The sequence below is a fragment of the Aythya marila genome (genome assembly GCF_965140915.1).
Source record: "Aythya marila genome assembly, chromosome: 2".
Taxonomy (NCBI): domain Eukaryota; kingdom Metazoa; phylum Chordata; class Aves; order Anseriformes; family Anatidae; genus Aythya; species Aythya marila.
In genome coordinates this window covers 27,646,717-27,662,330 of record NC_139043.1, presented here as the reverse complement: position 1 = coordinate 27,662,330, position 15,614 = coordinate 27,646,717, and the positions used below count along the sequence as shown (strand labels likewise).

General features: G+C 37.0%; 1 protein-coding gene across 1 annotated transcript in view; it reads right to left on the bottom strand.

Annotated features, from left to right (window-relative positions):
• Positions 1-3,824: 3,824 nt before the first annotated feature.
• Positions 3,825-15,614, bottom strand: part of NXPH1 (neurexophilin 1) — a gene marked incomplete at both ends in the record, with an annotated part of 149,400 nt that continues 137,610 nt past the window's right edge. The window contains one exon of the mRNA XM_082754123.1: positions 3,825-4,586. Coding sequence (XP_082610249.1) covers positions 3,825-4,586 — 762 coding nt within the window. The remainder of the gene's footprint in view (positions 4,587-15,614) is intronic.

The following is a 15,614-nucleotide window of genomic DNA, read 5'->3' as shown; positions in this document are numbered from 1 at the left end:
GTAGTTTCTGGCATCATACTTTTTATGTAAGAGAAACTTTGAAAGATAAGAACTTTTTTAAATATAAACTTACTATTTTGCTTACTATCCATGCAAACTTGGGGAAAAAGGGAGAAAGGGATAAATACATTATGAGTGACTTCATACAGAGGGAAGTATTTTCTATCCTGTGCTGAAGTATTTTCATATAATTAACAAGTTAACGTCTTTCAGCTTTTTAGCACTGTTTAGAACTTTGATCTGGGATAATTGCAGTGTAAAACCACCTGTTTCTTGTATCCCAGATTCCTTGTCTCAAAACACAAATACGTAAGTTCTTTTACTGATCCACTCAAGGCAAGTTTAAGAAATTGATCATTTACTCAGATGACTGATCCATGTACTTTTGCAACATGAATAATTGATTTCATTAAAATATCCACATTTGTGACCTCTCTATCTAGTGAAAATAAGACACAAAGCATGCTATAAATGAAAAAAAAAAGAAAAAGAAAAAAAAAAAAACACTCTTTCATCTCTTAAAATTACTACCTCAACCTTCTTTAATCCTAAAAATATACCTTTAGAGCTATACATTTTTATTATGTCTAGATTTATTATGTCTAGAATTGGTGAGATATAGTGAGGCAACATTTGCCTGACCTAGGGCATTATTAAGATAATGTTGTACAAGACCCAGATACCCATATGTACATTGTTTAACTGAATTAAATACATTTACGCTTACTGAATTCCTTTTTCACGTAGAAAAAACAAGTGTTCTTCAACACTGAAGAACACTGAACAGAAAATTTCTTTCAAACAGAAAATATTTCCCAAAGAGGCTGAAAGAACTGTAATGAACTAACAGCTAATAACACAATATATGTTATGATATTAGATCACTGTTTCACAAAAAGATAACCAACAACTCTTCCAAGTTCAAGCTCAAGAGGACTTAGGAGGAACAGAAAGTTATTCTAAGGCTTAAGACTAACAAAAATCATGACTGGCTGTCTCAGAGGCACATAGATAAAGTACCAGCTACCACAATCGGAAGAATCAGAACCATTACATGATGAATAATTCCAATGTGTATTGATGCTTCTGGAAATGTTGGTATACATATATATAATTTTATATATATATACATATTTATTTATATATATGATCACAATATAAATACTTCATATATTTATGAGTGTGTTTTTTTTTAAATAATAATAATAATAACAAAGCTGTACCAGTAGTAGTCATTCACATTCACTTTTCAGAAATATAAATGAGAAATCACACATGTAATGCTCAGTCATAATATAGATTGCTGATCATATTTAACACTGGAATTCTTATCCTATTAAATGAAAATTAGAACCCTACTAAATAATAAAATCCCAGTGATTTCAATGGAGCCAAGATTTTCCTCTTAGTCATAGCACAAATTACTTTTGCGTTTCATGTTCAGAATAATTACTTTCCATACAACACAAATGAGGAAACATTACTTGTATTATCATAGATCCTGTCAAAGAAAAAAAAAAAAAAAAAGAAAAGAAAAAACAACAACAACAACAAAAAAAAAACTGTAGCTCAGCATCTTCCTGAATGAGATCAGAATCTGGACTGTATGGCTTGGACCATTTCTTTCCCCAGATCTACATAAGATCCAGCATCACAAGGTTGTTTTTGGAAAAGTCACATATAAAGAAGAAATAATTCCCAGAAGCATATTGGTTTGAAGGAGCCAAAGCATTAATAATATGTAAGTCTCCTCTCCTACCTGTACATCACTGGAAAATATATACTTATCAGTAAAGTTATCCATTTGCTATATTTCATTCTCATTTAAGTTCTGCGTGTTTCAGCAACAGAGGTCCATAACTGGACGTTCTTTCAACTTCTCACTTCTTGAAATATTGTTAGAGTGTTTATTGGGACTTTGGAGAAGTTGCTCATGATATTGTGCATATTTGGAAGCCAACCTATATCTGCTTTCACAGCTTTCAGAACCAGGGTATAAAGGTGGGTGGGGGAAGGAAGCATTGCCAGGAAGGATAATTCTGAAATGCTGAGTTCTTTGGGCAGCCTTCTTTAGGGATGGACTTGTTGCTGGTTATCTGGAAAGTGAGGTTAAAGTATGCAACCATACATACCAAAAATATAATAGACATGAGCTTTTTGTTCATAGGAAGAAAAGTCCCTCATTCCATAAAAAGGGATCTCTTCATTCCATAAAAAGGGATCTCTTCATTCCATAAAGAGAGAGCAGTGCCTCAGAGGAGGTTAAAATTAAGGCAAAGTTTCCCCACTTCTAAGCAATAATGAATCATTTAAAAAAATGTCCTGCTCCAGTAATTTCTCATCTGAGTGGGGTCTACAACTCAGGTTATCTAGACCCTTCACAGTAGTCTGCTTGATAGGAAAAGGGCCTGAGAAGTTTTTATATCTTCTTAATATATGTCTACATGTATTCACACACACACACACGCACGTGTATATGTACCCACACAAACATGCCCTCACACAGAGTTATAAATATATATATGTACATATGCAAAGAGACAGACTGAAAACCATGTCAGATGGTCAGTGGGTATTACCCACTTTTCAGAACCATTTATACTATCTACACAATACATATTGAAACTCAACTTTAAGATATTTTATTTTTATGTACAGTTCTTTTTTTCTTTTTTTTTTTTTTTTGTCTGGAAATAAAATATCTAAATACAGACAGACTGTAATGTTGTATATGTATAGCTTTCAACAATACTTTAGCTGAATAAATGCTTTGTACATAGTTCTGTCTTTTAATGGAGTTTACAGCTACATTGATAAAATGGATTCCTCATTTCCTTGATTGCTTTTAACCAATAACAAGCAGAGAGACAAATACAAGTTAATATTAATATGCAGCTCAAATAACACTGGTTAAATTATGTACAATACAAACCATTCATACAAATGAAGACTAGGATATTGAATTTGTTACAATATTTTGTAATAAAGATAAGACAGCCACTTATAACTTACATGTTCTCCGCCAGGCATCTTCCTTTGTAAAGATCAGTTGAAGGGTTTTTAAATAGCTTAGCTTGCCTAAACTCAACCAGGTTTAAAGAATCAGAGCATTAAGAATCAGAGAAACATGAAACCAGAATGTCTGCCCACATGTAAATTCCAAATGTTTGCCCATCTTTACTAGTAACAGGCTCGTTCCATGGAAAAAGTGCCACCTAACGCCACCTCGAATGTGCCTACTGTATGCTGGAAAAAAGTCACGATGTTTTGCTGTGTTCATATAATAAGGAATACTGAACGCTAGACACACGTTTCTCCCATTTTAACAAGTATTTACTCCTACGGTATTATTTACCAGTACAGCTACTCCAAGCAGTAGAATGCATGAGTGGGGATTATTGATTGGCATGTATTCAAGGGACTTTCAAAGAGATTTCCATAACAGTCTGTGTTAGAAACCATTCTCTGTCTAGTTGATCCATTTTGCTTGATGATAGGTTATCCAGAAACCTTAGATATCAGACAATGAAATCTCCCTTAACAGAAATCTCAATAGATGTGAGCTGAACAGAGTGTGTGTTTCTGTGTATGTGTATGGTTTTATTTTAAATCCATAGTGATTTACAACTAGATTGATACATGGAGCTGACTGGGTAAAAATTACATTAGATTGTTTTCCACTAACATATTTGCAGCCATTTGACATCAGCAGCAGCAGGTAGACACATTCCAGGCAATAGATGTGGCCTTCCTCCTTGAGGTTAGAGCCCTGTCATATGACCTCTTTTATTCCCCAGGCTTCAGTCTCAGACACGTGTTCATCCTCACCCTGAAGGGAAGTAGGGTGTGTCACTGTGGTAGTTGTAATCAGGACACACCTTCTGTACTAGTTTATAATCTGTACTATAAAAGGAAATGTAAATACAGATTACTTTAAAGGGCTTGGAGCAGAGCCATGACACATGGCTCTGGGTCTGCTCCTGATAACAGGTTTTTGAAGGGTCATAGTTGCAGAGTGTGTTCTTGGTAGCCTTGTCAACCTTTTCGTACTCAATTCGACAGTTAAAGGACTTGGAATCTTTGGCATCAATCACTGTCTGTTGTGCCAAGTCAAATTCCACTATTTTTGTAGGGGGCACTAGGCTCACAGATACATTCCCTTGACCAGTGGAGTTATGCCTGAAGTAAACACTAAACGTCCCATTGCCATGGTCAACAATTTTCCCTGTTATTAACAGATTTAGCTTCACAGTCTTGATGTTGGAATGAAAATCGCCCCAGCCAAACATTTTCTTAAATTTCCCAGTCTTGACAATGGGCCGTCTCTTTGCTCTGGGTCGAGGCTCTTGCAGGTCTGTGGAGTTCCTCAGCCAGTCCCAGAGATCTTGCTCAGAATAAGTTTCTGGGGCATCATATCGCAGGTCCAAATCTGTATCATTTTCCTTTCCACGAAAAGTCTGTGACAGCAGTCGGCTGATGGACAAGTCTTTGTTACTTTCTGTCCATATGTGCTTTAATGTGGATTTGGAGCTTCCTGATTTTAGAAGTTCTGTTTTTCCTCCATTTGTTAAATTTGCACAGGTAACCTGAAAAATAATGAAGAGAAAAAGAAAGAAAGGATATGGTGAGATATGTAATATCCATATGTAAAATCCATCATTTCCTCGTGAAACAATGAGCAAATTTCAAAATCATAAGAATTTTTTTGGAGAAATAATTATATTCTCTGTACTCAGGTAAAACAAAACATAAATGTCTTAACTTCTTTTGGAAGAACATAAACTTCTTTTAAAGTAGTCATTATTTAACGCTTTTTTGGCAATCTTTTACACTGGCCTTCAGAATTAATTCTGATCTTTCATTTAATTCTTCAGCCTGTAAGTCACCTCTGTTATGATGCCTTTAAGTGATGAGTAAGTAAAACATACTGCACAAACTAAGGTACACAGCCATGTCATCTTCCAGTGTGTATGTGGCTTTCACTGGCCAATTCTTATCTCAGAGGGAAATATTCTTGCTTGAATGTTCTCTCTGAACAGTGTACGCATTTTCCACCATCAGAGGCACATCCATTTTTCTTAGCTGCCCCTGGAGCTCACTGTCAAGGTCCTGTCTTGCTGGTGCCACCTTGACCATGCTCAGAGTCTGTGTCATTATAAAACAAGTAATAGCAATATAATTTTCCTACTCCTTTTATAAGAACACATTGGTCTGTAGTCTTGACTGGGACCTTCAATAACAACTAAAGAATAAATAATGGGATTAAAGTTTTAATGAGTTTCTTTGACAGCAATAAACATACTGTAAGCTTTACCTCAATTAATGCAAGAGGAGTCACACATGCTCCTTTACAGATTAACTACTGATTTGCCTTGTCTGTATCTAGTACGACATGTATTTCTCCTTCCTCACTCAACTTCTTTCTTCACACCTTCATCCCAAAACCAGTGGTCTCTGCAAGACAGAGATCCATTTGCATATTTTCAAGAAAAATATGGCTACCTAACTGAAAGTAGTAATAAAAAGAAATCTTACAAATCATGTTTTTATTTTGAGAGAGAGAGGGAAAACCCTGCACCGAGTTCCTATAAATCATAAACCTCAGAGATTGTTTTTCACAGAATTCAGTGTCAGGGCAATTTTACCTTATTTATTTTCTATTCGCCCTGTTTGTGTGGAAAACAGAGAACATATGCAGCTTTACACCTGTCTGACGCAGCACTAATGGAGAGCTCTGATGGAAGGTGGAAGGTGGAAGGGATGGCTAGAATTGGCTGGGGACAGCAGGTTGACAGGGAGGAACCTACAAACTTTTCCCTTAAAAACTCACACAAGACATGCTGCCTCATTTTTTAATATTTGAACTGGTCTGAAGAAGCCACTGAGTTTCTTATTTCCCTTTTCATGGCTACATAGCACATTCTGAAAATGTCTGCTTTATGACTCTGTGTTCGGGTGCTGAGTTACATGCTTCTTTCATATCTTCAGTTATATCTTTCTCTTCACTTAAAAATGAATTGGGTGTATTCCCAATCCAAGAAACACAGCTAGTATTTAAATTATTTAAACCATGGCCCTTTCTTACTGGTACAACTGCAAGTATATGTCACAAAGGTTATTTATTACATGGCCTTTTCATTTCTTAACAATCATGGAACTGAAGAATATTTTCATTAGCTTCAACACTCTTTCAAGGTCAGTTGAAGGCATATACATAAAATCAGTTTACGCTTTCTTAACACCTTAATCAGATCAGCAAGTATGCCCCCAAACTTTTACAGTAAACAAATAGGTAAACAATTCTGTCACATCCCTTACTATACCTCCTCAATGCACTTCAGGTTGAGGGGACAGTAACAATAATAGATAAAATATGGGTTTTCTATAAGGTCTTGCCAAAGGGATGACTTTCTCCTCCTTTGTACTGAAGGAAGGATAAACATACTCTAGAATTTTGATAGGCAGTTTGTAGATGCATTTTAGCATCAACACAGGGAGCCAGGAGAGAAACTGTAATGAAATGCACTGATGGTGTGATGGTTAATGAAGCAGCAATGAAGATGTCACAGGGAGAGAGAAAAAGACTCAGAATAAAATTTTGCAGCGGCATATGGGGAAGGAGTGCAAAATGAGAGGAGAAATGTGGTTAAAAGGAAAAATGTGCCTGTCTAGTAAGAATCTGTCAACCTGATACAAGTCCAGCAGTTAGCTAGCAGAGCTAGTATACCTTCAATCTGTAGGTAGGACACAGATTGTTGGCCACTGTATAATTCTTTCCTTACAGCTTGCTTTTCCTTTGTTTTGCTTTCTGCATCCAATGATTTGTATTTCATAGGATTATACTACAAGTTCCATGTAGCAAGATGTAACAGTATAAAAACTACTTAAGAAGAAGGTCTGCTTTTTTCAGCTGTGTAAAACTAAATGCTGAGGAAAATAAGTATTTTCTGAAAGAGTTGCTGACTGATCCAATATATTTGTGCTCTTGAAAGGCAGTATATTTGATGGAAATGGATGATTCAGATCCCATGCATGCTGTACTGCTTCATACCTGACCTAACAAATACAATTGATTGTTACTGTCATTGATTTTGTAATACCTAAAAGGCTTCTGGTCATGCAGTTAGCTCTGAGACCTCTGTTTGCGATTTTCAGTGTGGGTAACAGTCTGCTTCCATGATTAAAGCCTGAACTTGCCCTCCCTAGTCAAGTGTCTATGTAAGTAAGCACTGGAAAAGAAAAAAAAAAAAAAGAAAAAAAAAAAAAAAAGAAAAAAAAAAAACATGAGGGTTAATAAAAAAGCTCTAGAATTCATTGCTCTTCACTAACATTTTCCAGCCAACTGCTTTTTCATATACTGTTAGCGTACTATGTACTGTAGAAAGTAGCTATATGTATCCTCAGAGACTTGCATACCCAATAATACAGAGCATTGCTGCGTAATAGAATTTCTGCAAATGCAGCAGTTATTTTCACATGAATTAATTTACAATTTTCTTCTCTCTCTCTTCTTTCCAACCATAAGTTGGCAATAATACAAGAAAGATATTACAGATCCATGAGATTTTGCACTTACTCATGTGAAAAACAGCTTAGACCCATTTTAGCAAGGCTTGAAAAAAGTGCTGATTGAAAATGACTGATAGAGTTAAAATACTGAGCACCCAAAATTCTGTGGTGGCTTTTGCGATCTTCCTTGAGTATACATGTATATAATTCAGAAACATGCAAATGCTCCCTTACCAACTAATTCACTGTAACAAGAGTTTCTTCTCTTCCAAAGCCAACTGTCACTCCCAAACTGAAATGCCTTGCCATCGATTATTTACCTTCTTTACAATAACAGTTCACTGGAACTGTTCAAGTCTATGTAGGATTGGGATGAGTATGGGTATTTTTCTAGATATTTAGGTTCTATAAATTTATAGAGTTGGCAAGTAATACATTTCACTGTACAAAAATAAGTGCTATTTCAGTTTCTGTTGGTTTAAGTGTTCAGGGTACAGACTTTTACAATGTATACAGAACTTTATATGGTAGTCTCCCAGTCTTCATTGGTAGCTTTAAGCTTTATTCTAAGGAAGTAACAATGATGAAATACACATGAACATTGAAAACTCTAGCCCAGTACAGTGCAATATATCAATGTTGCAAAAGGGCTGAGGAGGGGTATTTCCTGTGCCAGCATACCTAGAAGTGAGTGATTATGATGTCAGCAGTGTACATATAGAACAAGAATAAGGACAAAAAAATATGGGAATGCTTAGCCAATACTACAAATGTCACTGGAAAAGCACTCACTAAGACTAGGAGACTGACCTTCTGTTCTAGTCTTGTATTTTTAATGGAAAATACAAATTTCCACTACAATGAATGACAAATTGCTATCCCATTCTTCTTGTGTTTCTAAGCAAAGGCAAAGACACTGGGCACAATATGCCAAAGCGTCATTTAAAAATAAATAAATACACAAGAATTGATCCATAATTTATTTTTTGTTTCATTAAAATAGAATATTCTATTCATTCTGTATCCTCCTTTTTGAGGCTGAAGAAATTTTAATGATGAACTTTAGCTTCATCAGATGTGTTTTAATGAATATGTGTAGCTCATTTAGGAGTTCCTAAAGGATAGGTAGTTGTCTCAAAAAGCTTAGTGTTCTCTTTCAAGACTCAACTCTGAATGCTTAGGCAGGTCGAATTTAAATACTTGAAACAGAGAAAACAAATATGGAAAGTCATATTAGGAAACCATCAAGGTCTCAAGTAGTGATTTAGTCCCTCTTCCCATCTGAGGTTAAAATAAATCATAGCTGTATTAAGATTAATTTAAGACTGATAAATCTGAGATTAAAAAATAATAATAATTCAAAGATGTACAGAATGCCTCTTGATTTCTCACTCTTTTCTTTTTATTCTAACTCTATTACAGTTCATTACCTATAATTACAGTATTGGCTTAGAAATTATGTATTTATTCCTCTGAATGTATGACTACTTGAGGGCAAATGAAAATGTAAACAAACAATCTAATACTCAAGGTAGAAAATCTCTCTCTTCAGGTAAACAACTAATCAAAACCAAGATCATTTTTTGCTGGCATAGCACTGTAAGAATTTGGCAGCACTGTGTTTGTATGTTCTCTGTATACAAGAATTTCGAATTTTCTTTCCTCTGTCAGTTATCTCAGCATTGATAGAACAATACTGATGTACATAGCTGTAAACTGGACTATTATCGAGGCAGGATGGCACTCAGAAATTTTTTGCTGAACCTAGTTTTCCTAAGTTTTATCCTGTTTTATCCTGTTTCTTCCTGTTAGGTAGAGGAAAATCTGGACCTAGATTGCTTTGACCAATCTTTGACACTGCTTTAAACAATTTTTATTCCTATACTTGTGTACACACCATACAAAGTCACTACTGGCATGGATCCGTTTGATCTAATGAATAATTTCCAGATAAGTCAAAGCCTATATTCTACAGATATTTAACCATTTACATAGAAATTGAGAATTAATTTTGATAGAGAAATGATTATAACTGAGGGAAATAAAACACAGTGATGGACTTGCAGCTGTTACAAATGATTACAGAAATGATATGTGAGAAATGGAGGACAAAAGCTGAATACCACACACAGTACTACTTCATATAAACAGAACTCTCTGTTTCTAACTTTCAATTCTTTTTGCTATATGACTGGCAGAGAATAAGCATGTGGATTGGTTGATCAAAATGTGCAAACTCAAATGTTTGTCTCTCAAATGTCAAACTCAAATGTCAGTCTCATGTCAGTGCCTGGTAAAATCATGGAGAAGATGGTTCTCGAACTTATTGAGGCGCACCTGCGGGACAAAGCAGTCATTGGTCCCAGCCAGCATGGGTTTGTGAAGGGTAGGTCCTGCCTAACTAACCTGATTTCCTTTTATGATAAGATCACCCGTATGGTGGACCAAGGGAAACCAGCTGATGTGATTTTTTTGGACTTCAGCAAGGCTTTTGACATGGTTTCCCATAGGATCCTACTGGACAAAATGTCCACCATACAGCTAAATAAAAACATCATACGATGGGTGAGCAATTGGCTAACGGGCAGGGCCCAAAGGGTTATGGTAAATGGGGCTGCGTCAGGCTGGCGGGTGGTCACCAGCGGGGTCCCTCAAGGCTCCATTTTAGGGCCGGTACTTTTCAATATTTTTATAAATGATCTGGATGTAGGAATAGAAGGTATTTTGAGCAAGTTTGCTGATGACACCAAACTTGGAGGAGTTGTGGAGTCAAATGAGGGTGTAAAGGCCTTGCAGAGGGATCTGGATAGGTTGGAGAGCTGGGCGATCACCAACCACATGAAGTTCAATAAGTGCAAGTGCCGGGTCCTGCACCTGGGACGGGGAAACCCTGGCTGCACGTACAGACTGGGTGATGAGACGCTGGAGAGCAGCCTAGAAGAGAGGGATCTGGGGGTCATGGTAGACAGCAAGATGAATATGAGCCAGCAGTGTGCCCTGGCAGCCAGGAGGGCCAATCGTGTCCTGGGGTGCATCAAGCACGGCATCGCTAGTAGGTCAAGGGAGGTGATTGTCCCACTCTACTCTGCGCTGGTGCAGCCTCACCTCGAGTACTGTGTGCAGTTCTGGGCACCACAGTATAAAAAGGACATGAAACTGTTGGAGAGTGTCCAGAGGAGGGCTACAAAGATGGTGAAAGGCCTGGAGGGGAAGACGTACGAAGAACGGCTGAGGTCACTGGGCCTGTACAGCCTGGAGAAGAGGAGGCTGAGGGGAGACCTCATCACAGTCTACAACTTCCTCGTAAAGGGGTGTCGAGAGGCAGGAGACCTTTTCTCCATTAACACCAGTGACAGGACCCATGGGAACGGGGTTAAGCTGAGGCAGGGGAAATTTAGGCTTGACATCAGGAGGGGGTTCTTCACAGAGAGGGTGGTTGCACACTGGAACAGGCTCCCCAGGGAAGTGGTCACTGCACCGAGTCTGTCTGAATTTAAGAAGAGTGGACTGTGCACTTAGTCACATGGTCTGAACTTTTGGGTAGACCTGTGCGGTGTCAAGAGTTGGACTTGATGATCCTTAAGGGTCCCTTCCAACTCAGGATATTCTATGATTCTATGATTTTATGAAATGAATCTGACAAATGGGACAGTATGTCTTAATTTACTGTGTCAAAAGAGAACACAGAAATGACTATGCAGGATCAGACCAAAAAGTCATTTAGAAGTGTCCTGCCTCCAAAATCAGCTATGAGAAGCCTCAAGAAGAGCAAGAACAAGGCAAACATATCATAGTCCCTTAGATTCTCCCCAGCTACCTAATATTTTTATAGCTCCCTGATATTTTTAGTTTCCTCAGCTATATATTATTTCTCTGTTTGTTGTTTTGTGTTTTTTTTTTTCAGTAACTTTCAGTAGTTCTTTTCTGCACTTTCATTGTAATTTTGAGTAGATTTACACGAGTTTTCAGAAAAGCTTTCTTTATGCTATTTCAATTCTGCATATTTCTTGTTTTACTTTTGATATATCGTGTTTGTTTTTTTCAAATGGCTCTTGCTAGAAGGAAAACATGTTTATCTGACCACAGCTCTTTCACAAAACAGAGGTTATGCAGGACCAGAAGCTGATATAAATTCACCTGATGATAGCTGATATAAATTCAGTGAAATTTAATACCATTAAATTTGAGTAACTGTATCAGTTTATGTCTGATTTGGATCTGACATACAAATAATCAAAGGGTAGTTAGAAAATTCATACCCACAGAAAGATGAGGGCACTAATAAACCAGTGGAGACACTTCTTTATTTAGGGATATTATAATTCTTAAAATATGTTATTCATTAAGATATTGCAATGGGTTGTTCTGCAAAAGAAAAATACTTAAATTACAGTTTTACACAATGTAAGTTATCTGTTATAAATAAGTCTGAAAACTAATGATTTTCAAATAATTTTCAAGAAATGTAAAGGTGACAGAACACCTTCAGTGGTTGGTTTCCAATAAGAATACCTCAGAACTGTGATTTTGTTTTAGTCTCATTTCCTCTCATTCGCATTCATGTTGACTGTAGTCACTGCCACAAGCTCTGTGAATGTTAAGAAACAGACTGAAGAAAAGAAGTGGCAGACTGCCACTACAGTTTACAAAAGTCTCAGAACATATTTTGTATTAGCCTAGTTCATGATCTAGAGTGGGAATAACCTCACTTACCACCTCGCTTGTATGGAATTTAGGTAGTAGGTACAAGGTATTCTTCTGGGCTACAGAAGAGTGAAACAGAATGAACTACATCATCTACTACATCAATTAGCTATTGATGGACCCTCAAAGATTGAATAAATGTCCATCATCTTGCATGTCTCAGGGTATGCAAGAAAACACTGACCTACAGTTCATATTACTTATGGGTTTGCCATGGAGAGAACACAAAGGCTACAGGCTGGAAGGTCAATGATTGCCCTTTATGAAATGCTCTAGTCATGTCCAAGTCCACTGCTCCCTATACCATAAAGGAGGGAGGCTAGTGCTATGCTACTTGTACAGCATGGTGTGCATGCTTAGGATCATAGAATCATTAAGGTTGGAAAAGATCTCAGGGATCATCTGGTACAACTATCCCCCTACTACCAATATTACCCACTAAAGCATATCCCTAAGTACCACATAGCCTTTCCTTAAACATGCCCAGAGACAGTGACTCCACCACTTTCCTGTGCAAACCATTTCAGTGTTTAACTACTTTTTCTGAGAATAAATTTCTCCAAATTTCCAACCTGAACCTCCCCTGGTACAACTTGAGGTCACTCCCTCTTGTTCTATTGATAGTTATCTGCAAGAAGAGGCCAACGCCCAGCTCCCCACAACTTCCTTTCAGGTAGAATCATAAAATCAGAATCATAGAATGGTTTGGGTTAGAAGGGACTTTAAAGATCATCCAGTTCTGAGCCCCCTGTCATAGACAGTGATGCCACGCACTAGATCAGGCTTCCCAAAGCCCCATCCAACTTGGCCTTAAACACTTTCTGTATTCCACTTAAATGTTTGCTAGTATTGTTCCTCCTTTTAGATACAGGAAATTTCCTATACAGAGGTTCCATTTTGGAGGTAGTATAGCTCTGTACTATTCTGTTGTCTTTAGGGTTTTGTTTGACAATACGAATAATTTTTACCGTTATTTAAATCTGAAAAATAACTCTCCTTGTGTCTTTTTTGTAGACTAGTGACTAGAACAAATGTTTTATACACAGGATTTTTAAAAGTGTTTGGTGATCTAAAGACACAGATAGGCACTTGAAATCCATCAGACAGACTGTGATTATGAAATCATTTCTTCTAACAGCAGTGCCCTAACACATTTTTCTCTTTCTCCTTTCTCTCTGCTTTGCTTTGGCAGTGCTGTCCTCTCAGCTGTGGCAGCACAGCTCATGGTATACACTTTGTAATGACTTTCTATTTCCTTTCACAAAATTCCAGAGTGGAAATCAAACTTGAAATTAAACATTAAGGATTCTCTAAGTGCATGGAGAAACCTGGACACTTTGAACCAGGAACCAAAAGCACAGAGTCACAACAGGAAGCCATTAGATACCAGCCCTAAGAAATGTTCTTCCCTTTTTCTGGAAAGCAGAGGTGATTACAGGCACTGCTGTCACTCTTGTCTTTCAGAGATGAAATCTCACTCTTTGTCTTTAAAGATGTAGCAGGAAAGGAAAAATAGAGGAAAAATAAAATAAATAAATAAATAAATAAAAATAAAAAATGTGATTGTCATACTAATTTAAGAGCTTGAGAACACCAGAGTCAAACCAAACGTCCATCTTGGATACCATGTATCCAACACTGGTCAAAAGGTGATTTTGTTGGCTAAGAAAACAAAGAGGAAAATATGTTAATTCTATCAGAAAATCTTCTCAGTCTTAAAATACTTGAAGATCACAGACTTCTGAAGTTGGAATGGTGGTTATGAATTCAATAACCTTCAACAAATATTACTTATAGGAACTGGCCTGTCTCTCTCTGAAATTCTAAACATCTGAAATGATCTGTGAGCAGCAGTTCCACACCTCAAATTCCATTTGTCTGAGGAACCTTCTCTTGGATGCTCAGGACAGGGAGAGCTGTAGAAGTTTATGGATGGCACTAGGGGAGCTTCCAGGTAAAGAAAATGAAGTGTTGTCTGAGTTAGAGGCACTTCCAGAACTAGGAAGCTCCAAAGGTGATAGTCAACAGAGAGTATAAAAACATGTTGTAACTGTGTTACTTAAACACATTGAAAATGTATGAACTCTATCTCTCTTTATCAGTCAAATCCTGACCACCACTATAGTCAACTCTAAAACAGGAGTTTTACGGGAAGAACAAAAGGATGAATATAGCAAGATATAATGTAGTTTGCTTTAATTTTCTTGCCTAGTCATATAATTAAGGCAGATTGGATGCTGTTTAGCATGTAAAACATTGTTTCTCTTTCAAATTAGAAAACATTAAATTATCCCATATAAGACTCTGTAAACTGAAGGACCAACTGAGTTACAATACACTGTGAAAATCTTCACATTACCGTTTTACAGCTTACTGCTTTTTGCCTTAGAATTGCAAGATTTCAGCCCAAATATTTCTAATGGTGGAGATGCAAGTGAGTTTATAAAGATTTGGAAAATGATTGAAATATAACTGTATGAAATATCCTATTAACTCTTGCCCTACGTTTTACATTTTTAGAAAGAATTTAAACTAAACTCTTGAAGCCTGCTGCCTATGTTGTCATTAAAGATTTTTTACTTCAGTGGATTATGACTTTTGAAAATTCATCCCAGCTCTGTTCAGCAGGGGATTAAACTTCCATGGAATAAATTAAAGTGGGTTGAACATGTCTAACAGAGTTCTAAGACCCCTGTATTATACCAATATCACAGAGTGCTGCTAACTTTGAAATGAAAGTCTAGCTAGGTAAATAAATTTTGTCAAGGATCTATTTCTCTCATTCCACATTCCTATAAGCCTTCTTTTATTAATGTTGGTTTGCCATTTTCTGCATACATGTAGAAAGTAATATTAAATAGAATTAGATTTAATATGAAAGGCTACAGAGCAACATTTTAATCAAAATTTGCACTGTATTTTTCTTTACATATAACACACTGAAGAAAACGTTCATTTCCATATTGTTACGCATATCTTCTGAAGAGAGTGAAAAAGACTGTAATGTGTTCTTCACGTTAAATGGAGGATCGTGACAACAGTATCATATTGTCAAGATTTTGGCTGGGATGGAGTTAATTTTCTTCATAGAGGCTCACACAATGCTGAGGTTTGGATTTTTGACGAAAAGAGCTGCGATTACACACCAATGCTTTTAGTTGCAGAGCAGTGTTTGCACTGAACCAAGAAATTTTCAGCTTCTCATGCTTCTCTGCCAGCAAGTAGGTTGGGGGTGCATAAGGAGCTGGGAGGGGACACAGCCAAGACAGCTTACCCAAACTGTCCAAAGGGATGTCCCACAACATATGGCATTACACTCAGCAATAAAGGCTGAGGAAGAAGGAGAAAGGGAGGGACATTCAGAGTAAAGGCATTTGTCTTCCCAAGTAATCGATACACAT